The sequence below is a fragment of the Arvicola amphibius genome, chromosome 12, assembly GCF_903992535.2.
Source record: "Arvicola amphibius chromosome 12, mArvAmp1.2, whole genome shotgun sequence".
Classification (NCBI taxonomy): domain Eukaryota; kingdom Metazoa; phylum Chordata; class Mammalia; order Rodentia; family Cricetidae; genus Arvicola; species Arvicola amphibius.
Window position 1 is genome coordinate 154,878,005 of NC_052058.2, and position 25,815 is coordinate 154,903,819.

At 46.4% G+C, this 25,815-nt stretch overlaps 1 protein-coding gene across 1 annotated transcript in view; it reads right to left on the minus strand.

Moving 5' to 3' along the window:
- Positions 1-21,239, minus strand: part of Abhd17c (abhydrolase domain containing 17C, depalmitoylase) — a 39,163-nt gene extending 17,924 nt beyond the window's left edge. The window contains exon 1 of the mRNA XM_038314069.1: positions 20,582-21,239. Coding sequence (XP_038169997.1) covers positions 20,582-21,144 — 563 coding nt within the window. The 5' untranslated portion in view covers positions 21,145-21,239. The remainder of the gene's footprint in view (positions 1-20,581) is intronic.
- Positions 21,240-25,815: the final 4,576 nt, after the last annotated feature.

Consider the following 25,815-nt stretch of genomic DNA (forward strand, 5'->3'; position numbering starts at 1 on the left):
ACAACCAACCAGCACAAGAATAAAGAAGTGGTTAGCCAAGAACAGGGGAACTCTTCAGCATTTTAGAAAAATGTAGGGTTTAAAAATTTTTTGCTGAACAATTGTGAATCAAAGAGAAACCACAATGAAAGCCAGCACGCAAAACATTGAAAGCACCAGCTACTCAGGCAATGGAACTTACTGACCACCATACCAAGCATCCACATAACCAAAGTCACAGCAACACTGAACTACCATACAAAACTCGGGGCTCAAAAGACTTGGGGACAGTGACAGGTGCCAACTGCCTGGAGCAGGATCCTCAGCCACACTTGTCTGTAGCAGCCCAGCATCCCTAGGACATCAGAGGCCAAGTCAGGTCATATCTACTACAAAGGTCTGCAATGGCTTAAAAACTGAAGAGAAAACATTTTCAATTATTTGGGACTAGTATATGGCTGTCAGTCTGCAGTATAATGCCCACCATTCTAGTTTTCTTTCTTTCTTTTTAATATTTATTTATTATGTATACAACATTCCTTCCATGTATGCCTGCAGACCAGAAGAGCATACCAGATCTCATTATATATGGCTGTGAGCCACCATGTGGTTGCTGGGAATTGAACTCAGGACCTCTGGAAGAGCAGTCAGTGCTCTTAACCTCTGAGCCATCTCTCCAGCCCCTCTAGTTTTCTTTCTGCTGCTGTGCTAGAACACTGTACACAAATCAGCTTGGGGAAGAAACAGTTTGTTTGGCTTATACTTTCAGGTTACAGTCCATCACTGAGGGGAGCCATGTAGTAACTCAAAGCAGAAGCCATGGAGCAAAGTAACTTGTGCACTCACTCTCTATATACAGCCCAATAGTACCTGCCCTAAGTGGGCTGGGCCTTCCTACATCATTAACTACCAAGAAGTCTCCCCAAAACAGACTCACAGACCAACCTGACAACTGAGACTTTTGTTCCCCTCTGGTAATTCTAGGCTATGTCAAATCGTCAGTTAATTCAACGCAGGACACTCACAAACACCAGCATCTCTGAATGAAACCTTCCCCCATGCTACTTTGCTGTTTCCTGTGATTCTTGGAGAAGCTGACTGGCTACTCTGCAAGGTTCCAGAGCAGAGGAACATAAAGACGGAGATCACGTAGGAGAGAAAATAGCACTGGTTTTTCCTCTAGTGATACTCTGCTGCGGGTGGTCCTCATCGTAACCAAAACTGGCAAGCTCAAGTGATGTTACTCAGTTCTCATCCAGGGGGTCACCATAGACAATACTGGGGGAGAAGAAAACTCTACCTTCAAGCAAAGAAGTCCTAAGAAGGCTGAGGAGGAATGGAGAAAAGATGGAGAAGACAAGAGAGCACTTTCATGCAGAAACACCAACACCCCAACAAACACAACAGCTCTACCAAAGAAACCTCAGGTCATCACAGAAGCACCTGTGAACCTCTTGAGTGGTTCCATTTTTGTTTCCAGTCACCCTTTCTTCACCCTATCATTTACCCTCATAACAAACAGACCACTCTAGACAAGATTTTAAGTCAGCAATCAATCAAAAACTACACTGTAGAATACTGTTTCCTAACAATGATCCAGAGTCATTAATAAACGATTATGCCATTCATTTTCTGCTTAGAATGGAAAGGAAGCACATGAAGACATTTTAGACCCGTTTTATCAGGAATTGCTGAAGTTTTGAAGTTTAAGAGGACACACACCAACTCTGAAGCTCTGTAAGCGACAGCCAGACAGCAGCTCCTCAGAGAAGGATCTGGGCACCCCTCCCCCTAAGTATCTACCCCCCAGCACAGTGTTCTGGATCCCTCATGTAAATAAACCCTTGAGAGTCCTAGACTTTGGAACTTTACCCTCAGTTCGGCAGAAAGTCCAATGTCTATCTGGCTGGGCAAACAGCTTTCTCTAACAGCTGGCCACAACTGATTTGGGGGCCCTGACTGCAGGGAAGGCTTTTCACCCTCCCGGGCTTCTGAACATGCATCTGAGTCCAAGCCAGTCCTGTTAGCTGTCTTTCTCTCTGCTCACCAGGTGGCTTTAAGAGTCCTGTTGGGGAGCAGGTGGCACATACAGGATTCCTGGTGGGTGCTGGTACCTCACACTCCACACAGAAACCCACAACTGATGCTTACATCCTCCAGAAGTACTAATGAGCTCAGCAACAAGGGAATATGGAGGAAGCATGCTGCTCAAAATTACAAGGACATATTTACCTATCTTTTTTTTTTCTTTGCAGACAGGGTCTCATTGTGTACCCCTCGCCTAGAACTCACATTTCCTCCTGTCTGTGCTTCCCTCATGCTGGGATTAAAGTGCCACCGTGTCTGGTCTTCAAGAAGGTATTTAACACTGGTGTTTCAAAAATATTCAAAGCTGGTTTTAAAAAGTTAAACACTAAGCTAGAGAACTATTCTGGCAACAGTTCACAGAGGGAAAACAACTTGGGGGTAGTCTCATCACAGGTCTGAGTGTAATGACACTGCTAACCACAGAGTACCCACGTCCCTAAACAAGCCTGCTTTCTCCACCCAACCTGACCTTCCTGGATCCCACTTCTGTGGCTCTGGCAGTCATTCCACTGGCCAGCTGTATCCTGAATCAGTAGAACACAGATGCAGGAGGCCCTGTGACTAGTCTGCTACAGGTGTCCTAGCATCTGAGCTCCCAGGACCCAAGTGAGGGAGAGCTTTGGGCCCCTGCTAGGTACAAAATCCACAACTTGGAAAGAAACATGCCAGGAGCCAAATATGGTTTTCAGGGTCCCATAAGGCTAGCCTTGAATTCCTCATCCCCTTGTCTGTGTCCTATGTGCTGGAATTACATGTGCATGTCACATGCCTAGCTTACGCAGTGCCGAGAATTGAACCCAGGGCTTTGTTTTGTGCATGGTGGGCAAGCACTCCAACATCTGCGCTCATCCTTAGCCCCAACTGGGAACTTTATGGAAAAATGGAAGTGCTAAAGCTAATGTGCGCAGGGCGCATGTGGACGAAATGACTGTAGCCAAGATCTGAAAAGGACTCAGGACATCGCGCTTTGGTTTTTATCCTGCACACTAAATGATCACTAGCCTCTGGATGAGTACACATTCAATTATAAGGGGAAAGGGGACACTTAAGGAACACTTAGAAAAAGGTAAAAAATCATCTTTAAAAGTCAAGAGTAACTAGGGATTACCTTTCTCTCCAGCTCTCAGTGAATCCTTCCCTGAGAGTGAGTTCAGGCGCACACTGGGCTTGGAGGCAGGAGAGAAGGGAAGGTAGAAACCACACAGAAGGAGGTGGAGGAGACCACGTCCCTAGCTTTTGTCCATGGCTTATCTAGTGCATTTTAAAACACCAAACAAAACTGATAGGTGGAGCTATGAAAAGTATCAACCAAATCTCCTGCCAGGAGTGTGGCTCAGTCCTGGCACAGGGGCCAACAGGAGCAAGGCCACAGGCTACATCTCCAGCACCATGAAATGAACAACTGAACCACACGCGGCACTCGGACTTTCTGAGAGGAAGTAAGTCCTAAGTCCAGCTGAGTGTGTCCTAGCTGTCATTCTTGCCAAACTGCCCCTTCTCTCCTCCCAATAAAATAAGGGAGTTATTAAGTTTGCAGAAACTAAATAGCAATCAATTACTGTAATAAAAAGCGGAAAGGCAGTTTTTTTTTTTTTTTTTTTTGCATTTGGCTTTCCAGGAACTGGCGCTGCCTTTACTTCTTGCTTTCTTACTTTATCGTAAAGTCAAAATGTCTTCTCAAACCGTTGGCATTAGGAATCTAGGGGATATTCCCCATCCTCACAGTTCCACCAAGGATCATAGGACTGTCATAATTGTTTTCTTAATAATGGAAGGAACAAAATCTTAAGACCCATTGACAAGTACCAAGAACTTTTTACAGGGCACAACCTGTTTGACCACAAGTGGCCGTGCCTCTGAATCTCTCTGGCTAATAAGACTAAACTTGAGTGGGATCAGAGGGGCTCCATTCAGTCCAGCTGCCTGCAGAGTTTGGATGGGTCTCCAGAGTCCCCTTGCTTTAGGAATAAGAGACACCACCACTTTCTAAACTCTGAGAGCAATGCACCAACAGCTAATGAGCTATGAATCATACCTCCAGCTGGGTCACAGAACTCGCCTTACCTGTCCCCATGGTTGTCAAACAAGCCTGTCCCTGTTGGGAGCCAAGTCCTTGGTCAGTAAATTATCACAGAGCCACCCAGCACCAGCCCTCAGAGCAGCTGCTGCTGAAGACAAGCGCTCTATACCCTGGGTCTACAGTCTACAGGACTCCGGGAAGGAAAGATCACAATGCTAATTTAAGCTCCCTAAAGAAATCAAACTGATTTAAAAAAAAAAAAAAATTCAATGCCTCCTAACAATTCGACAGGAAAAGTCAGTCCCTATCTGAATGGTGTTGTTCCAGCAGTGGCCACACTACAGGTTCGAAGCCTCATTTCAAAATAAAAAATAGAAAAATTAACTGAGTTAATCACTAATCATCACCAATTACAGGAATATCAGTGAGACGGTAGAACACTCAGCTGCTCAGGGGGAGAGGGGTTAAACCCAGAAGACAATACTTGGAAGCAACTGCCAACAGATCCGCTGAGGCAGGTGGTAGTGGGAATGTTTGTCAAGAGAAAGGGCAGCAGATACTTGCTCCTCAGTCCCTGGCTCTGCTAAACCAATGCTGCCAACTTCCTCCTGAACTCTCCTGCTGTTCCTACAGAACTGTTCTCAGGATCAAAGGTTTGTGGAGCCTTTGAAGACTGCAACCCCTTTAGAATCAACTCGATGATCTCTTTCAAATCTCTGAGAACTATCTATACTGCGAACTGACTCATTCATTTCTCTTCCTTTTAAAAAAGAATCTTACCAGACTTTGGAAACAACTTTTTTGGGGGGTGGGGGGTGGGGGAATGGAAACATGGTTTCTCTATGTAACCACTCTGGCTGTCCTAGCACTCACTCTGTAGACCAAGCTGACCTCAAACTCAGAGATCTTCTTGTCTCTGACTCTGCCCCTGCTTCCAGATTGCTGGGATTAAAGGGCATGTCACATCACCACCAGCACAGTCGCCATTGCCAGAAGAACAGCAACCTTAAAAAAAAAAAAAAAAAAAAAAAAAAAAAAACCCACTTCACAGAGGAACCCGAAGCACAAGGTCCAAACACCACTCAGGAATGCAAGGAACTGCTCACTGGAGATGATATTCCCTTCTTCCATGTGATTTCAGAGTCAGGAGAATACTGTCTGTTACAGGATTTGAGTTCCTGAAGGGGAGTGGGAGTCTTTATGAAAGGGTTCAAAGTCATCTTTTCAGATACAAACTAAACATTGTGTGTGCAATGTAAGTCCCTACCTGGTATTTAGTCCTACAACCAACACAGACACGCCAGAGCGTCAGTTATCCAAAGACTGAAATTTCTACACATTCTATTGTCCTGCTCAGATCTCACAGTTCAGGAAAAGAAATCCAAGAATGTATGAAACAACTGCACTGTCATCTGGACTTTAAATGAGAGGAGATGGGAGCCTGTGCGTGACTTTAATTAGGCTACACAACGGATGCAAAACAACAAGACAGACAGTGGTGATACACACACCTTTAATCCCAGCACTTGGAAGGCAGGGGCAGACAGATCTGTGAGTTCAAGGTCAGTCTAGTCTACAGAGCAAGTACCGGAACAGTCAAAAAGATACACAGAGAAACCTTGTCTGGAAAAACAAAACAAAACAAAAAACAGAAAGAAAAGAGACAGTGAAAATTATAATTGGCACACAGAACTCTAAATTCTGATCTTACTTTTCTGCACTCAGGCTTGACTGTCCCCCATAAGACAGACAGACAGACATACAGACAGGACAGACCCATTCCCCCAGGTCAGCCCCAGCCTACCTTGGGTCAAACTCTGCTTTGCTGTTTAATGTGTGATGGAGGAGAGTTATCTGTCTATGTTTCTTTCATTGGTTAATTAATAAAGAAAACTGCCTTGGCCCTTTAAGAACAGAAAATTAGGTAGGTGGAGTAGACAGAACAGAATTGTGGGAACAAGGAAGTAGAGTTGGGGAGACGCTTCAGGGAGTCGCGTGGTGAGTCTCCATGCTGCTCCTCTCCGAGATGGACGCAGGTTAAGATCTCTCCTGGTAAGCCACACCTCGTGGTGCTACCCAGATTACTAAATATGGGTTAAAGGAAGATGTGAGAATTAACCAATAAGAGGCTGAAACTATGGGCCAGGCAGTGTTTTAAAAGAATACAGTTTCCGTGTAATTATTTCGGGTGTAAAGCTAGCCGGCGACTGGGCGGCGGGAACGCAGCCCGCCGCTTCTCACTACAAATGTGTGACCCAAGGCAAATCACTCGGTTTTCCCCAGTCTTCAGTTTCTATACCTGTGAAATGGATCAACCACACACAGACCCTGCTTCATAGATGGGTGTGCTAAAAATATATAATAAGTAAAACAAATGTTTTCACACCAATGCTGCCTCAGCAGAATGGGTACAAAACCCTTATTACAACAAATAGAGGCACTAAGGCCCCGAAGCAGGACCTGACAGCTGTGTTTTGGTGGTCACCCAGAAGCCACTGCTCCCGTAGGGTTCTGACCAATTCTCTGTCACTCATCTTTGCATGACTGAAGTCAGAATAGTCAGCCAATGACTAGAGCCTTCCTTCTGTCTAGTACGCATCTACTGGCAAGCCCCTTTAGTTTATCACACACCAAGCCCATCCTCCAGCTGTCATCTAGCACCGTGTCTACTGTATGGAGAGGAAGGTGGGGTGCCACACCTGCTCACCACCAGACCAGATAATGAGATCCTGCCAGGAACCAGACAGCCAGCATGGCTGCACTTCAATGCTTTTACATTCTTCCTTTGAAAAAGAACAGCCTACACAAGTGCTAATAACAGCCTAGCGGAGTGTGAGCGGGGATGGATGCTGTATGGCAGGACGTTAATAACTGCTCAAAGATGAAAACTAGTATCATGGGGTTTATTCCCATACTTCCTTACTTTGCTTATAATTGAGGTTTTCCAAATAAAGTGGCTTTCCATAAACAATACAGTACAGGGAAAAGGAAAAGGTAAAAGATCTCAGACCAGAGGGAATGAAGCAATAGTCAAGTAGTTAGTGAAAGCAGATTCTCCTCATTGTCATCTGACAGTATGTGATAACCACAACCATTCTCACAAGTATAAAAACACAAGGCTGTATAGACACACACACACACACACACACACACACACACACCCTGCCCCCTCTAAGCAATTTGGTCACCTTTTTGAAATGCAGATATGGGGGTGTTGATTTTCCTAAGAAAGCAAGCTTCATTTTTCTTCAGGTCTGGTTTGAGAAACTGGAAGGCAGGGTATCAAGAAGGCCTTAATTTTCCCAGGTCCTTATACCTAAATCCCTGTACTTTTTCTGGGCTGAGGTATACTTCCACACTCAACCCTAAAGGACTTCACAGAAAAAAAGCTAAGACTGCACCAGTTAGGTTACTGATGCCTTTGTGGCCAGAATTAAGTAGATCAGACTTACGATCTTGAATCAGAAAAGGAAAAGGGCCCTAAACATAAACCCAGTGCTTCAGATTGTCTAGACCATCCACTAACACTGCCAAAGCAGTTAAGACCAGCTCTGCAGGAAGAATGCACTGGACACCTACTAAGTCTAAGAACAATTGGTTATGACTGTCTTTCCTCGAGGTTACATTCCCAGGAGGAGGCAGACAGACAAGCTACTCAGAGGGCTAGAGAAGGGCAAAACCCATCAGAGGCAAAATCAGAGCAATCAGAGTGGAGACAGGGAATTCTGCTGTGCTGGCATGGGTGACATGGGACCAGGAGCCAGAGGATTCTAGACAGCACAGAGGCAGCGAGGAGCCAGGCCTTTGGAGTGCGTGGGGGTCCCCTTTGGAAATACACAGGTAGCAGTCTTTCACTCTACAAAAAAGTTAAGATGGAAAAGACAACTCCAGCTTCTATGAGATTTAGATTCCAAATGTTTGGGGTGTTAATTAACTTTGCAGTTCTTTGGTAAATGTAAAGTTGGGGGATAACTGAAAAATAAGAATAGGATTGAGAAAAGCTTGCAAAAGCCCCAAGAAACACTTGTCCCACTTTCAGTTCAGAGGGGAAATAGGAAGAGATACACAGGCATCCAGCACTGCGGAAATTAAGATGGTTATCCTTCACCATTCTTAATCCCGTGAAAGTAATTATGGGTCTGTGGCACTTCACACATCGGAAAGATCAAGAGCACACCAGGTCAGCAGGAGGGCTTTTTTTGATCCAGTGGAAGCCAGGAAGCATGCAGTCATGGAGACTGCTGTCAAAACTGCAGTGCACAGCACAGGTGAGCACACAGAAAAGAACCTTCTATGGGTTTTGGAGCTCCCCCAGAGAGACAAGCTAGGTAGACAGAACAGTCACAATCTGACCTCAAGAAGTTCTCTCCCAAAGAAAAATAGGCCAGCCATGAGAGAGATCTGTCCTGTCCTTCAGCACCAGTCTCTTCTAGGCCTGCAGGAACAACCACAGGGACACTCGAAGGAAAAAATGGACCAAACAGAGCTCTTGCAGGGTTACCCTGGCAAGGATGGTGACAAAAGCCGGCTAAGCCTAGCAAAAATGGCATCTCTTTGTTTTAACTTTAAAATTTACATTCATCCATTTACGTGCTGTGTGTGTCGGGGGGTGGGGGGGGGGCATGTCTCTTGTAGAAATTCTCTCCCTGCATTGTGTAGGTTCCAGGGCTCAAAACTTAAGTTGTCAGGCATGTACTTTCACCTACTAAGCTACCTTGCTGGCCCAAAAGTAACAACTCTATGACAGTTGTCTTAGGTAGAGTTTCTATTGCTGCAACAACACAATGCAGGAAGTAGGGGAGGAAAGGGCTTATTTGGTTTACACTTCCATATGGCTGTTCACCATCAAAAGAAGTTAAGACAAGGTAGGAACCTGGAGACAGCAGCTGATACAGAGGTCATGGAGGGTGCTGCTTACTGGCTTGCACCTCATGGCTTGCTTAGCCTGCTTTCTTTTCTTGCCAGTCCAGGGACGGCACTACCCACAGTGGGCTGGACCGTCCCTCATCAATCACTCATTAAGAAAGTGCCCTGCAGATGGATCAGTTTCTCAATTGAGGTTCCCTCCTTTCAAATGGCTCCAGCTTGTGTCACGCTGACATAAGACTAGCCAGCACAGGTGGTTTTGTTTTCTTTTCCTGTTTGTTTTCATTTCAATAGGTGCCTTTCTCAATTCTCAAACTTAGCTCTAACCCAGACCTCTGACTCCTGAACTCCACACGTGTGCTCTACTGCTTCTTTTCCATTTCCACTCCATGGTCTGATGGGCACCTCGAACTCAAGCCTAATAGCACACTCTCTGGGTGCGCTACCACCCTACCCCTAGCCATCCAGCTCCACAGAAAAAAAAGCAGCTTTCCTAACACTCAAGCCTCATTCTAGCACCTATGTGTGATGGAGGAGAGTTACATATGTGTATATTTATTCATCTCTTTATTTGAGACACAATGTAGCCTAGGCTGGTCTTGGACTTAGGATTCTCCTGCCTCAGCTTCCACGTGCCAGGATGCTGGCAAGAACTGCGATTACAGGAGTGTATCTATCCCACCTGGCTCCTGCTGTCATTTCTGACATTCCCATTCTCCATCCTGCATCAGCAAATGTTGTTGGCTTTACCTTTAAAATACACCTTAATTTTGAGCACACTACCACATCGCCTCTCACCTGAAACACTCCAAATTCTCACTCATTTTTCTTTTAGTGGTGCAACAGCCCCCCTTCCTGCACCCACCCCGGAACCTTACCAAAAGCACACCAATGAGGGGCTAAGACCTAAGTTAAACCACATCACATCTCTGCTCAAAGTCCTTCCACAACCTCCATGTCCTGCAGTGGTCCTCATCTACTGGACTCCTCCTTGGCACTCTCGACTTTTCCTGTCCCAGTCTCTGACTTCCTTGATGCTCTGCATCTGCCAGGCATACTCACTCCAACCCCGGGACCTCTCAGTCCTCTCCTACACACAACTCTCTCCTACTACTTCAGGACAAATGTCACTCTGGAGATGAAGTGAACCCTAGCCACTCCTCTTACTGCAACCACAGAGCCTACTCCAGACTTCACAGCAGAATGCCCAGCTGTTTATTCGGCAACACTTTTTGTGCTCTACCACACGATCGTCATCATCATGAGCAGTGTTTGTCACCAGCACTGTGAACAGAAACATCTCCAGGCCACGGTGTGTTTTTTAGGGGCACTCAATACATCTGTCAGTAAGGACCCCACAGGATGTGAGGTGAGCCAAAGGAGCGGGCATTTGAGAATTCAAAATCCTTACAGCAGTTCAGCCCAGGTGGCTACAAGAGGCTAGATGTGACCCCAGGAATGGGTTGTACAATGGTGCCAGTCAGAGAAAAGGGGTCAGGAAGCAGGCTCCTGAGCAGTGCCTGGATAGCATACAATACTGAAAATAGGTGGGTGACAAAATGTATTCACCAACACCTAAAGACCAAGGCCACAACGAGCTTTAAAACCAGAAACTACACATTTACTGTATGACAGCTGAGTATGGTGACTTACACTCAGAGGCTAAGGAATGCCATGTGTTCCAGGCCAGCCTGGGCTAGAGAGATGTTAAAACAACAAAACTATATATTTACTTCAAAATATATAGTTTCAAAATTTCAAAAGTCTGTTACACTACAGCGATATGCTTCCCAAGCTTCTCCACTCCAGAACTGCAGCAAATGTCAGAGAAAGGATAACAGCTAAAAACCAGTCACCACGCAGGCTTCTCCACTGCCTACTTCCCGAGCTGACAAGTCCCGTGTCCTAAGATTTAGATCACACACCCTCACACCAGCCTTGGAATCACCAACTCATTTGCTTAACTACTCAACACATGGCAGGCAGACGGTTTCACTGCAGCTGCGGGAGAAGCACTAGCCAGCCAAGAGAACCACGCAGTCACACCTGGCCCAGGACTGAAGCGAGACCTCCAGAGAGCAGACGGGGACCAGGGCTGTAAGGGGAAAGAGTGGTGATCAGGAAAAGACTGACTGCTCAGGTATGTGATGGCAGAAGAAAGGAGCCAGAGGGCTCTCCAGCTGGAAGCCATGGTGGCGGAGGGCTCTCCTGACTCAGAACAAGGGTGAGCCGTGTTTACAGAACACTGAGCCTAGGTACAACATGAAAAGACCAGTGGGTGCCACCTAAGAGGGCGAACCCTCAGACTGCTGGATCCCATGATGATCTGCTCTACGTACTAATGACAGCCCGAACTCTTACCCCTCTGTAAGCGTATTTTTAGCTCAGTATGTTCCTAATCTAGTAGAAAAACTAATTTTTTCCATTAACTCCAAGATGGCATGTTCATTTCTTAACTTACTTCATCTAGCCTAATTATGATATAAAATGTGCACAGAAGCAAATTAGCATGTGAATAGTCTTTTCCTAACAGGTATATAAAAATTAAAATACAGGCTGAGAGATCCCAAGTACACAGAGGGCTTGCTGCTCAAGCTTACCACACATCAAGGTGGAAACAAGAACCCGCTCCACAAAACTGCTCTCTGGCATCCTCCCACGCGCAGTGGCACACATCCCAACAGACACTCAATAGTAAGAAGACGGACCTTGTTCTGCACTGTGGCCCTTTACAGCCAGCCAGCAAGGACTGTTCGCACTGCACAGACTTTGGCTGCATCTAGGGCAGTCACTAAAGTCAATCGGGGCTGAGCTCCAGCCCTCACACTACAGTGACAGCCAGCAGTCACACTTCCCATCTGGACACACATTCTCTGATGGATAGATTCTGAATATAGGTCTGCTTTCCACTCTTCCCCCAAAGCAACTGCCCAGACTTCACTGTGCGCATTTAAAATGTCAGGTGAAGCAGCACGCAGGGGTTCTTTGTGTTCCTGTTCTTTTGAAGATGTGAGCAGTCCTGGGCTGAGAGGCAGTGTGGCTCTCCCAGCCACTCAGTGTATAACTGATACTCAGCTAACTGTCGCCTGAGCCCTGGATTTGAGCAAGCCAGACTTCCTGGAAACAAGTTTCCAGTTTCACCACGGTGCCACCGTCCTTTAGCTCATAGTGAATCAATATCATGGAACTTATCAATGAGCTCCGTTACACAGCACTGAAAACACTCTCTGAATAGGAGGTACAAGGCATTATGGGAACATTCATATTTTAAAAAGAAATATGATTAAGGTTCCTTGGCCAACTTCACAAAATGGGCAAGTGACTGTGTATGGTTGTCCCCTTGGCAAAAAAAAAAAAAAAAAAAAGTCAGAAGGTTCTGATGGCCAGAGGAGCCAAGGTTTCACCCCTGTCCTGACTTCCCCCAAAGCCTCTGGCTCCTGCTGTGTCTGACAGGGCTCCCTTGTGGTTGCAGCAATACAAAGGACAGCCTGCGAAGTGACTGGAGGTACTGGGTCACAGATAATGTTTCTGCTCCTGGAAAGAGCTCTCTGGGGGATAGAAACACCCTGGTAAGAGCACAGTGCCACTCCGTACTGCTCTCCAAGCAACAAATCTTGATAACCCCCCTCTTCTCGGCTCTGCGCTCACACACCAGAGTGAGGCTCCGCTTGGACATCTCCTTACAGACAAGGTGAGGGAACAGCACCTGGTGGGACTGGTCTCCAGCATCACCTGATGCAGCAGCCCCAACACTTCTACCAACAATCCCCAGCAATGGCGTCTCATGCTTGCACCTCACTGTGTGGAGGTGATGTATCAGGATCTGGCATAGGTATCTTATTTGATGTTTACTCTTTTGGGCTCAGTAGGCTTTTTCGGGGACCTACCACCCAGCTCCCAAATAAGCCACACACGGAGGCTTATTCTTAGTTATGAGTGCCCGACCTTAGCTTGGCTTGTTTCTTGCCAGCTTTTCTTAACTTAAATTATCCAATCTATCTTTGGTCTTGGGGCGTTTATCTTTCTCTATTCCTGTATACCTTTTCTTTGCTTTTTACTCTATGTCTGGCTGTGTAGCTGGGTGGCTGGCCCCTATAGTCCTCCTCCTCTCTCATTCTCCGATCTTTTCTCCTAGAGTTCTCCTTTTATTTATCCTCTCTGCCTGCCAGCCCCGCCTATCCTTTCTCGCTATTGGCCATTCATGGCTGTTCAGCTCTTTATTAGACCATCAGGCATTTTAGACAGGCAAAGAATCACAGCTTCACAGAGTTAAACAAATGTTCCACAGCACAAACAAAAGTAACACACCTTAAAATAATATTCCCCAACAGATATTACCATTCACATAGCATTATCAGTTATGCTACTCAGTGGGGGCTGGAGAAAGCCACATCTGAATGGCACCAAACAACTTGTAAGTGGCACAGCCAAGACCTAAATCCAAGTCTGTTCCTTAATAACAAAACACCTGAAAGCTCAGGCTGGCAGAAATGTGCCTCTCCAGGCTATCCGTGAAAACAATCTTGCCTGTTTGACTGTTGGCATAAGCTGGCAACAAGTTCCAGCTGTAAATCTCCTAAATGAAGAAATAAACCATTGGACCATCTCATGCTGAGAACCTTTAACCCAAGCGGCATAAGCCCAGCTACACTGTGCAGCTTCGGTCCTTCTGCCTTCTCTGCCCTCAGACTATTCAGGATGGCATCCACACAGTAGGCCTCCTCCAGCAACCCTCAATGTCACCTGGGGTCTGTAGGGAGTGCAGGACAACAAGAAGGCCCAAAGGGAAGAGCCCCATTTTCCTTGACTGTTCACTACCATCACTTCCAGGCTTTCCTTGAGTTGCCCACATACAAGGTCACTAAAGAACAGTGACATCAGGTTTAAGGAGTTAATTGTGCTCCGTTCTCCAAGGCGAAGATTCTGTGTCATGCACCCAGAATGAACAGAAAGCAGAGCCTACTAGGGGCAGAAGAGTAAACATGGAGCACTGGATATGACAGGGCACACAGTGGCGCCAGGCATCTGCCACAGCTCTTCCCAAGACCAATGCTGAAACCTAATTCCCACTGTACCAGTGTTAAGAGGATGGACCTTCAAGAGGTGATGGACCAAGATGGCTCCACTCCCCGAAAGGAAGAACACCTTCTCTGAAAGTGGGCATATCATAAAAGGACCCTTTCTTTGCCGACTAGGATAGAGAAAGCACAGGGAATAGATGAATAGATGGTAAGGTAGGTAGGGTTCAGAAACACTCGTTATAGGAAAGGGCAAGCACAAGATAGTGATGTAAATAAAGCCCTATCCACCCACCCAAATCTAGCCCATGAAAAGAAGCAGTCCGCCCTCTAAAGGTGGTCAGCACTCAAGGAATCTTCTTGGAAGCCAAGGCAGGGCTCTCAGCACACCACATATGTGTCCTGATCTTAGACTCTCCAGGCTGCAGAATGAGAAGGAAGAAATTACTCTTCTTTTAAATTACCTGTTGCTGCTACAACAGCACAAAGGACAAAGTGTAGTGTCAGTGGCAGCACTGAGTTAGAACTGGCTGCCAAATCCAAAAGGGGTGACCTTTTCTTACTATCCTGTCTTTTCATCAAAATCAAGAAACCTGTTACTTAGAATACAGTCCCCCCCCAAAAATAGTCATTTTTTTTTTACCTCCCATGTGTGTTTGGGTGGGGAGTGGACCAGACGTACAGCTTCAGTATGAAGCTAGCAGAAGCCAGTGCAGACGAGAAAAGCTGTGAGCAAGTGAATACCACAATCTCTAAAGCCAGACTTTTCGAGTCTCCCCTGGGATTATGACTGCTAAATAGAGAATTAAAGGTGGAGGGTGAAGAGAGGAGGCAGAGGGTAGCAAAGGAACCTTAAGGGTAAGGACTGGGTAGAATCGGGACAGCCAGGCATAAGGCGCTGTGGCAACCCTTCTTCCAGACTTTAAGACTGAGTGTTAGAGGATGAGCCTTCAAGAGTATCCAAACCAATGCTGAGAGGAGAGTGGGCTCATTAACAAGTTACACATTACCAGAGGACATGTTTCTCCTGCAAATGGATCACAGCAAAAGTACAAGGTCCACCAGACAGAAGAACCGCAGTCAGCAGGATCCCCTAGGATGAAGCAAGAACTCAGACTGTGTTCCCTGCAGGGGCAAAGTAGTAACCTAAAGGCAACCATGGGAAGAAAGGGAGCGCCATAGGGAGAGCTCTATGCAGACAGGCAGACAGTCCCCAGCTTTGCCTGAACACATCTGCTCTGAAGAGGAGCCACCTTCTCCTAATGGGAGTCTCCCCTGCCCTGGAACTGTGAGCTGGAATTGTAAACAGTACAATCCAACAACTATTTACATAGCATTTACTCTGCATTAGATGTTACAAGCAATCTAGAGATGACTTAAAGGACGCATGTGGGTTTTATGCAAATTCTGTGCCATTTTTCTACTAAGAACTTGAGCTGTGGATTTTTGTATCCATGGGGTCCTGGAAACATCGGCGCATGGATACCAGGAGACAAGTACATTTCCTTTCCGCAATGCTTTCTCCTCCTATCAGACAGTGCTCAAAGCAGGTTCTGTCTTCGTACTACTGAGCAGAGTCGGGTGGAAACCCTAGGCTTTTTCCTTTACTGACTCAGTGTTCCTTAGAGAACAAAGAGGTTATATACTACCAACTTCACCATGCTCAGAAAAAGCGAGCTGTGTTTCTCTTGAGGACAATTACACCCTGTGAGTGCCAATTTTAAATAGTATCCACAACCAACAGAAGGTGCCTTTCAAGCCCCCACTGCCTGTGTTCCCACAGTTCTACTGTCTGTCACAGGATTTCCCAAATCACAGGTCCTATGAATGGCAGACATTAAAGTTACCAAGCAGCATGTGGATACATGTTTGGTTGCTTCTAAATTCAGTTGTCAGAGAAAGAAACAGACAGGCAATGGCTAATATATGGTTTGCTGACGGAATGAACATTGGGGTTTTTTTTTAATTTGTCTTTTGAACCAAGGCGCAAAAGCTTTTCATCTTCCCCTCTCTACATCTGCTTTCTCTGTTACCAAATGCCTTTCTCCTCCACTGTCCTTGCCACCTACGTCAAATAGAAGGCTCAGAAGAAATGACTTCTGTGGATGACATCAGTAAATACCACCAACAAACCAAATCATGAGCCACTGTCTGGGTCTCTAGATCAGAACACTCAGCTAAAACACTCTGCCTACTTTGTACCTCATTCTTGGGGGTTGCTTATATGCGTCCAATCCCACTCATTCACAGTCAAACATCTATAGTGTACAATTGCTCTTGCCAAGAGATGTCTCCCTAAAGGGCATGAAGAGAGCCTACATCCGCCTAGTCTCACCCTGTCCTGCACACATCAGCCACTTTCTTCCTCCAACTCAAGCAACACCACAGGCTCCAACAAGCCCCCAGGACTGACAGTGTCCTCTCTACAAATGCTTCAAAGCCTGCAGCTGCTTGCAATTACGGCACACCTGTCCACCACAGGATGCAAAGCTGATGCATCGGTACCCCTGGCACTCTCCATGAGGTTCAAGTTAATGGTCGCAGTGCCAACTTTCTTCTTCCACACTAGCTTACACTTTCTAGCGGCTTCAAACCCTACTGCTCTCAAACACACTTTGTCATAAAATGCTAAAATCCTTAAACCAATAACCTTTCCCAAATAGCAAATCACCCTTTCTGCCTCTGTACCTTTTAGAAAAGGGATTTCCTTTATCCATGCAGGTGGGATCTGCACACTGGGGAGAAATCCCGCTATTAACATCACAATAATAACACACGGAGCTGCGCGAACAGGTAATGGATGAAGATGAAAGACAAATGAAGAATGAGAACAATCATTCTTTTCTTCAACACAGACACCACAATGTCCTAAGAACAGCTTGAACATAGCTAGCCAATACACTAGCCAATACATCTGAACACCCATCCTCCCCCGCTTTTTGGTGAATGGCTGGCTGTGCCCACAAATACTAAACTCTGAAGGGAAAATAAGATTCAGCTCTTTGTGACTGGTACTCATCTAGAGAGCACTCAACTCACTATATAAATGAAACACCCTGAACAAATATTGAATCAGGGTCTATATTTTTAAGGCCCTTCCCTCGAGGAACTTTCGAGTAAACACACAAGCACAAGTGAAGAACTGAGTACCAGGTGCAAAAGTGTGTCAGTCACTTTTGGTTGCTATGACAGGTACTGGGGTGGATTTACTTTAGCTCATGGTTTCATGGCTTCAGTCCATCCAAGCTCATCTGACTCCGTTGTTTTTAGGCCTGTGGCAAGGAAAAATACTAAGAAAAAAAGGAATGGGAGAGGAGAGCTGCCCCCACCCACCCACCACACCCACCGCAGTCAGGAAACAGGGAGTAGAGAGGAAGGGGCCACAAAGGTGAAACAATTCCTCCTCCAATCAGGCCCCACTTCTAGGTTCTCCATCTCTGAATAGTCCATTTGACTAAGAACTATCAAGAGATCCATCTGTTGGCTAAGTCGGGCCTTTATAGTCCCATCACTTCTCCCAAGACTCTACTTCTGAACATCATACTGCAGACCAGGCCTTCAACACATGAGCCACAAGATGGGGACACAAAGAATCTCCTAATATCCAAGTAGGATCCAATTAGGATCAATACTTGTCCCTCTCCCCCACCCAAGACAGGGTTTCTCTGTAGCTTTGGAGCCTGTCCTGGAACTCACTTTGTAGACCAGGCTGGCATTGAACTTGCAGAGATCCACCTGCCTCTGCCTCCTCCCGAGTGCTGGGATTAAAGGTGTGCGCCACCACACCGGCAGATCAATTCTCTTAACACGAAGGGTACATTCAAAATGCAGCCACGAGCTCAGGAAGGGCATGGTCTTGTGCCTAGGACTCTGGGGCTGCCTACAGCTCTGAGTCAAACAAGTTATTTTTCAGGAAATAATCTACAGACAGAACAAACAACTCGAGAGGAAGGAAGTGTTCAAATCAGTATCTGTGACCTCTGATTAACCAGGAAGTCAGAAGAAGAAACGGAGACATTGGGTTTGGAAGAGGGGTTCTGGACCAACCCAGAAGAACCGGCACCGGGAGGGATGATGCCCTTTCACAGCTGGGACCTCAACAGCGGGGAAGGCGCAGAAATGGGCCGAAGGGTCACAGAGAGTAAGACAGAAAAGACAGCAATCTAGGCGAAAGGAAGGGGGTCTTTAGACCTAGAGGAAGCCTGGTCAGCCTCAGAATCAGGCAACACCTAGATCACAATAAGCCAGATTCACACATCTGAGAAATCCAATGACTACAAAACCAGGGTGGAAGAGCTCTAAAGCATCAGTCAGGAGACCTGCTGGTTGGCTGTGAGATTATCCTTCTGTCAAGGTGGGGTGGGCGGATGGAAGCAGCACCCACGCGGGCGCTGGGAAATACTCTCAACACTGCACACCCAGCACTTTTTTTTAAGTCAAATAAAACAGAACACATTCTGCTATGCAAAGCACCCGCTTGGGGGGGGGGGGGATTGTTTTGTGAAACATTTGGTTCAGATATGCAGCCACGAATGAACGTGTTTGCAGAAGCATGATCAAGATGTAGAACAAGCGTCCTACTGTAGGCAGTCTAAAGGCTGGGAAAGCACCGGACAAGAGGATTTGTGAGGTGTCTTCAGATTCTAAGATTCTGGGAACCAGGGGTGGGTAGGTGTTCCACCTGTAATACCAGCACTTGTGAAGTAGAGGCAGGAAGTGATGGCCAGTCTCAGCTACATTGTGAGTTTGAGGTCAGCCTATGATTCACAAGGCCCTGTACAGCTCCAAAAAGTTTAAGAAGCTGAAAATTAACAAAAAAAATTCACTTATTTTAGATATGAGTTCTAGTATAACATTAAATAACCCACAAGCAAAATTTAGAGCTATCTCTAGGTAATTCAAATTTTAACTTGCCCCCAAACAATGCTTCTTATATTCAACAGACTGCAGAAGGTAACTAACTACACCTCACCCATGTGGTAAGACAGACACATACACACACTCAGATGGAGCAACCCTATAAAAGGCTTTCATTTCCATAAAGACAGGCCCACATAGGAGGAATGTTTTGTAAGAATTTTTATAGAAATTCCAAACATCTAGTACCAAAATTTATTTTTAATACCTACACTACAGCAGATTCTAGTAGTTCAAGATTATGCGACATGTGCTTTTTAAAAATAACTTTAAAAAAAACTGTGTATATAGTGTGTGGGTACAATTACTGAGGTGACAGGACAGTCTGGGAGAGCCAGTTCTCTCCTTCCGCCTTTGAATTCCACGAAGAAACCATGGATAGCAGGTTTGCCCTGCAAAGCACCCTCCACTAGCTGAGCCATCCGACTAGCCCACATACTTTTTCCAGGCTGAGTCTTAGTGCAGTCCTGGCCAACCTAGAACTCACCACGTAGCTCAGGCTAGCCTCTGCCTCCTGAGTGCCGTGGCATATCACACACCACCACTCCCTGCTTGTGACGCATGCTTTTGAAAGCCTTTCTTGGAACAGGTGGCATGTAATGACTTGTGGCTTCTCAGCCAGACCATCAGGACATCTGCAGCCTCATCTACCTACACCAGTTTCCAAAAGCTATGATCCAGTTGAGGGTATCTCCAAGACCTCAGAAGAATTTGAGCAAGTAGCACAGAGTGAATACTAAGTAATACTCTGTTATACAAGCCATTTCCCCCACAAGCACAAGGGAAATTTTATGAACATGTGTGCAACTAAAATCATTACTATTGGCCATTCACTTGAGCCCAGCAAATAGGACTTTTCATGAGAACTATACAAAGGTCTCTAACAACAACAGTGCCTAGTGCCCTAACTCTGGAGGCTCGTTCCTCTAAAGAAATCCAAGATCATTACGGACAGCACCTCAGGTACGGCTGCCACCTGTGTTACAGGGTTTACGTGGGAAAGGTCACAAGCACCCAACAGGACGGCACTTGACTCTCCCACAAGCCAAACGTTTGTCTAAGTTAAGAGTACAACTCAAGCGTTTTTCTTTTTTCTTTTTTCCCCACCTGGTCTGTCAGACTATGACAATTTATGCTTGGCATGTAAAAGACCCTCAAAAAACACTTTCCAGTTTTCTGAACGCTAACTCAAGGTCAACAGATTCCCTCAGGCCTATGGAGACATCCTGTGCTACTGGTGGGGCTTTGGGAAGGTGCCAACACGGCGAACTTCCTGATCTCCTGGTGCCAGCTACTCTGCCCCACCAAGAGGCAAAGTCCTCGCCACACCCGACCCTCCCCTGCCTTAATGGCTGTTCAGACATCGCCCCAGGGATACTTTCTACTCGGAAAGTCTTTTAGAGGTCAACGTCTCGCCCCTGCTTCCACGGGCACTGGAAACCCCAAGGTCACTTCCACCAGACCTTCGGGGTCTGAGAGTAGTTCATCACACAACTCAACCCAAACCAAGTTGGTTTCGCCCGTACGTTAGCACCCCCCACGGCGGCCACGTGCGTTTAACCGGAGCCACAAAGACTCCAGGCCGCGCGGGCCAGTTAAGTCTGAGCTCTCCAGCCCCGAGTGCTGGCCATCCCGAGCGAACGCAACGATCCGAAAGCACAAGCCCGCACCCCACCCGCGGCTCGGGGCTCACCGGGTGCGCAGCGCCTGCCACGCGGCGTCGATGTCGGCATAGAGGTTCTTCTCGGAGGGCTTGCCGGAGCTCACGCCGTAGCCCGAGTAGTCGTAGGAGAAGATGTTGCAGTTGATGCGCGAGCCCAGGCCGATGTAGAAGCTACACATTTGGCCCAAGTCCACGGCGTTACCGTGCGAGAAGAGCAACGTGTAGCGGCTGGAGGGCGCGCAGCGCACGAACATGCACCCCAGCCGGTTGTCGCGAGCCGTGCGGGAGAAGAAGACCTCGACGGCGTCCAGTTCGCGCTGAGAGTACTGCCAGTCGGCGCGCTCGCTCAGGTGCAGGCTGCACGCACCGGGGCCCGCGCCCTCCTCGGCCGGGGCGGGCTGAGCCGCCGGGGCGGGCGCGGGGGTCGCAGCCGGCGCGGGCGCGCGCTGCTCGGGCGCCAGCACCGTGTAGGTGGGTTCGGGCGGCAGGAAGGCCAGCTTGGCGGCGATGCGGCTCGGACAAGGCGGGCAGCAGAAGAGCCAGCATAGCTCGCCCAGCGAGAAGCCGTTCATCCTGGGGCCGGGCTCGGGCATCGGGGCGGCCTGGAGCCCGCCGCGGGCGGGAGGGAAGCGCAGAGAGCGCCGAAGGAGCGCGCGCCGGGAGCGGGAGGCCGGCCGAGGAGGCGGAGAGGCAAGGGGCGGGGCCAGGCAGGCGCTACGCGGCGAGCGGGGCGGGTCAGCAGCGGCCCCGCCGCCCCGGCGAGGCGCGGACGGACGGGGCTCGCGCGAGGCACACAAAGCCGGCGGCGGCGGCAGCCATGGCCCGCTCGAGCGCGCCGCCCCGCCCCCGCACGCTGCCGCCACTTCCGGGTTACCGCGCGGCGCGCCCCCACAGGTGGGCGGAGCTACCCCTCCGAACGGACGCCCTAGTCTGAAGCTAGACTCCCCCATCTGGGCGGAACTCCCGCCTCTGGGCGGGGATTACCGCATCTGGGCGGGGCCACTCGTTGGAGCGAACCCCGGGTCAGGAGCGAGGATCCTGGATGGGGGCGGGGCTCCCGTGTCTGGGGCGGGGCTCATCTTGTCAGGGGCGGGGCTCTGAAGGTAAGGGGGCGGGGACGGTTGGGATTGTCCTGGAATGAAAGAAGGTAGGTGGGTAGATACCTACGGATTCCGTTCTCCAAAAACAACCTCTGTCCTGGCGGGGGTTATTGGGAATTTATGGAAAAGAAAATTATTGGGAAAGAGAATTGAATGTATTAAAAATACCTTGCTCTAGTCTGCTCATTACTGCTTTTTTTTTCTCTCTCTTTTGGTTGTTTGAGACAGTTAGCCTAGGCTGGTTTAGAACTCATGATGCTCCTTGCCTCCTCTACCAAGTGCTGAGATTCCAGACTTTTTGAACAGCCTCTACCATACGAGTGCCGGACCATCTCGTGCCTGTTCACATGTTGCGGGTGGCTGTCCTATGTGTAGCTACTGCAGTCTTTCTGTGCCCACTATTACAGCATAGCCTGGTGGTTTTTACAACAAATGATGTTGATGGGGTCCTTGCTCCCCACCCCACACACCTTACATCAGCCCCTGTGGTGCCAACTGGATACCCTGTATCTATCTATTATGATGTCAGTTTCTTTCATATTGTTTTGGCGCCAGTTTTAATCATGAAAGACAGCAACGGTTTTAATCCACTGTGATCTTGGCAATCAGCTTCAGGTGGTTTTCCAAATATAACGCTCAGGGCCTTTGAAGCCATGTGAACCGTGGTGTCCAGTTGGCAGAGCCTCTGCCCTTCCCCCATGGGCTTTGGCATCAGGCTTTCCTTTCCAGAACAGAAAAGAGGGCATCCCAGGCTACCTACAAGGCAATCAGAGCCCCAGTGGGCAGTCACCACTCCGACCTGTTTCCCTCACAGAAGGCCGGAGAAGGACCATAACCTTTTTTCGAATTTTGAGCACTATAATCTAAACTAATTTATCAGTACCAACTTGTAGTGACCTTGACTGAGTTTCAAAAGGCCATGTCTTTACTAAACCAAGTGTTAGATGTGTTTGAATTATCAAACTGTTCCCAAAGCTTTCCCACAAAGCCTCTTCAAGTTTGCTGGGCAAGACTGTTCTCCTCCAGGCCAGCTTTTGCTTCTGGCCTTGAGTTTCTTTTTTCCCAAAAACTTTGTGAGTGGTTACATGTTGTTATATTTTTGCCTCCTTGTTTCTTGTATTCTGTAGCTATGTGGGTGGTGGTTTTCATGCTGTTGTACCCGCTGGTCAGGTGCCAGAGCTACAAAAGATAAGACAGCATCTGCCGTGGTCAGGGTGCTCGGAGAAGATTAAAAACCGCTTTGCATATGCATTAAAGAAACTGTTAACTCAGAAATGGTGACGGGGTAATCAGAAGTTCAAGGTCATCCTCAACTACATAGTGAGCTGAGGCCAAACTGGACAATGAGACCCTGTCTCAAATACATACATACATACATACATACATACATACATACATACATACATATTCAAATACATACATACATACATACTCAAATACATACATACATACATACATACATACTCAAATACATACATACATACATACTCAAATACATACATACATACATACATACTCAAATACATACATACATACATACATACATACATACTCAAATACATACATACATACATACATACTCAAATACATACATACATACATACATACTCAAATACATACATACATACATACTCAAATACATACATACATACATACATACTCAAATACATACATACATACATACTCAAATACATACATACATACATACATACTCAAATACATACATACATACATACTCAAATACATACATACATACATACATACTCAAATACATACATACATACATACATACTCAAATACATACATACATACATACTCAAATACATACATACATACATACTCAAATACATACATACATACATACTCAAATACATACATACATACATACATACTCAAATACATACATACATACATACATACTCAAATACATACATACATACATACATACTCAAATACATACATACATACATACATACTCAAATACATACATACATACATACATACTCAAATACATACATACATACATACATACATACATACTCAAATACATACATACATACATACATACATACATACGTACGTACATACATACATACATACATACTCAAATACATGCATACATACATACATACATACGTACATACATACATACATACATACATACTCAAATACATACATACATACATACGTACGTACGTACGTACGTACATACATACTCAAATACATACATACATACATACATACTCAAATACATACATACATACATACGTACGTACGTACATACATACATACATACTCAAATACATACATACATACATACATACGTACGTACATACATACATACATACTCAAATACATACATACGTACGTACATACATACATACATACTCAAATACATACGTACGTACGTACGTACGTACGTACATACATACATACATACTCACTCAAATACATATATATGTACATACATACATACATACATAGTGGGTTTGGAGGATAGAACTCAGGTCATCAGTCTTGATACCATGCAGTTTTACTCACTGAGCCAGCTTATAGCCTGAGGCAATGGTCTCAGGTCCCAACCTGGTGGCGGTATTTCTGTGAGGAATAGTCGTGTAGTACATTGTACGTTAATCTAATGCAGAACAAGAATAGAGGACTCTGAGAACTGAGAAGAAAAGTATCTACTACTTGTTGAATCTTTCTCCAGCACCGCCCCTCCCACGTTAGAATGGACAAGCACAGAGCTCTTAAAAGGTCACCCAAGGATTCCTAAGTCCACATGTTTGTGCTGCCAATGGAAAGGACAGCAATCACATTCCGGATGTCCCGGTAGCAGTCCTTAGACTGCTGGGCTACTTCACGTTGTTTATTTGGTTTAGTCTCTGTCTCTTTCCGAAAAGGATTTGTGCAATATGATTTGGTACATTACCGATAACTAAATAAAAAGCCTAAATTTTTGGATCACTTTAGGAGACTAGGCAGAGTGAGGTTTCCTGGAAAAAATAAGCTCTTTCATATTTATGTGAATATTAAACTTAACCCCTTACGTTATATACCATAGAGAGAGCAAGCCTGCTCGCCCATACCATGTAGAGGAGAGACTAGAGTTTGTGCGGCCCTCCAAGATGATATGTTCTGCCCAGGGGCTGACAGGCTCAGCATCTCAGAACATTTGGCATGTAAAAAAAAACTTCAACAAACACTTTGCGGCTCTTTGGATGCTACCCTCTCTGTACCACCATCTTTAGATATGAGCATCCGCAGGCACCATCTTCAGGTATGAACATCCTCAGGTGAGACACTGTGCCTGTTAAGCTGGGGTTTAACGTCTACCACAGAGAAGAGCTATGCCCTATAAGATGCAAGGGCCAGGGTTAATTTGACCTTCAAGAACTCCCGTGTGATTCTTAATGTTCTAGCAGTGTGAGATCTATCTACCTTTGAATTCGGATCAGCAAATATATTTGTTGGGTGTCTAGCATGAGTCAGTCAATGAATTGACCTGGGACACGTGAAGGAAAAAGTTCATGCCACAGCCAAGCATAAGGATTGTCAGTGCCGCTGAAACAGCTCTATCCCCACCCACCAGCTGGGGCTAACGAGCTCAACAACGCTCCATGTAGCTGAAAGGCATTAGTTTCTACTATTTGATAGTAGAGGCATTTACATGTTTGACATTATCTTTTGTACTGGTCTTCTACATGCTAGGTTGCTGAAGATTGACTTAATTTATAAATGCAAAGCCATATTAATATGGGAAAAGTGATCCATGTGTTATTGCCAGAAGAGAAGGCTGGACACACATGTTTAGAAACTAACCTGTGAGCTAGAGAGATGGCTCAGCCTTTAGAGCATGCGCTGCCCTCACAGAGGCCCTGAGTCCAGTTCCCAGCACCACATGTAATCATGTGCACACATGCACACAATTAAAAGTAATAGAAAAAAATCTTTAAAATACAAAACCTGTCTCATCTGTCAGGGTGGAATCAGACACACTGTCCTGTTTCTTGCTTTTGTTCATTCTGACGCCAGAGACTGAAGTCAGGGACCAGGAGCCAAGTGGATTCTGTCCATAATTGTTCTCTCTATGACAAGCATAGACGATGGAGTGTTTGAAAGTGCTACATTGCTAAAACTCTATGAACCAAGCCTGTTCCTTTT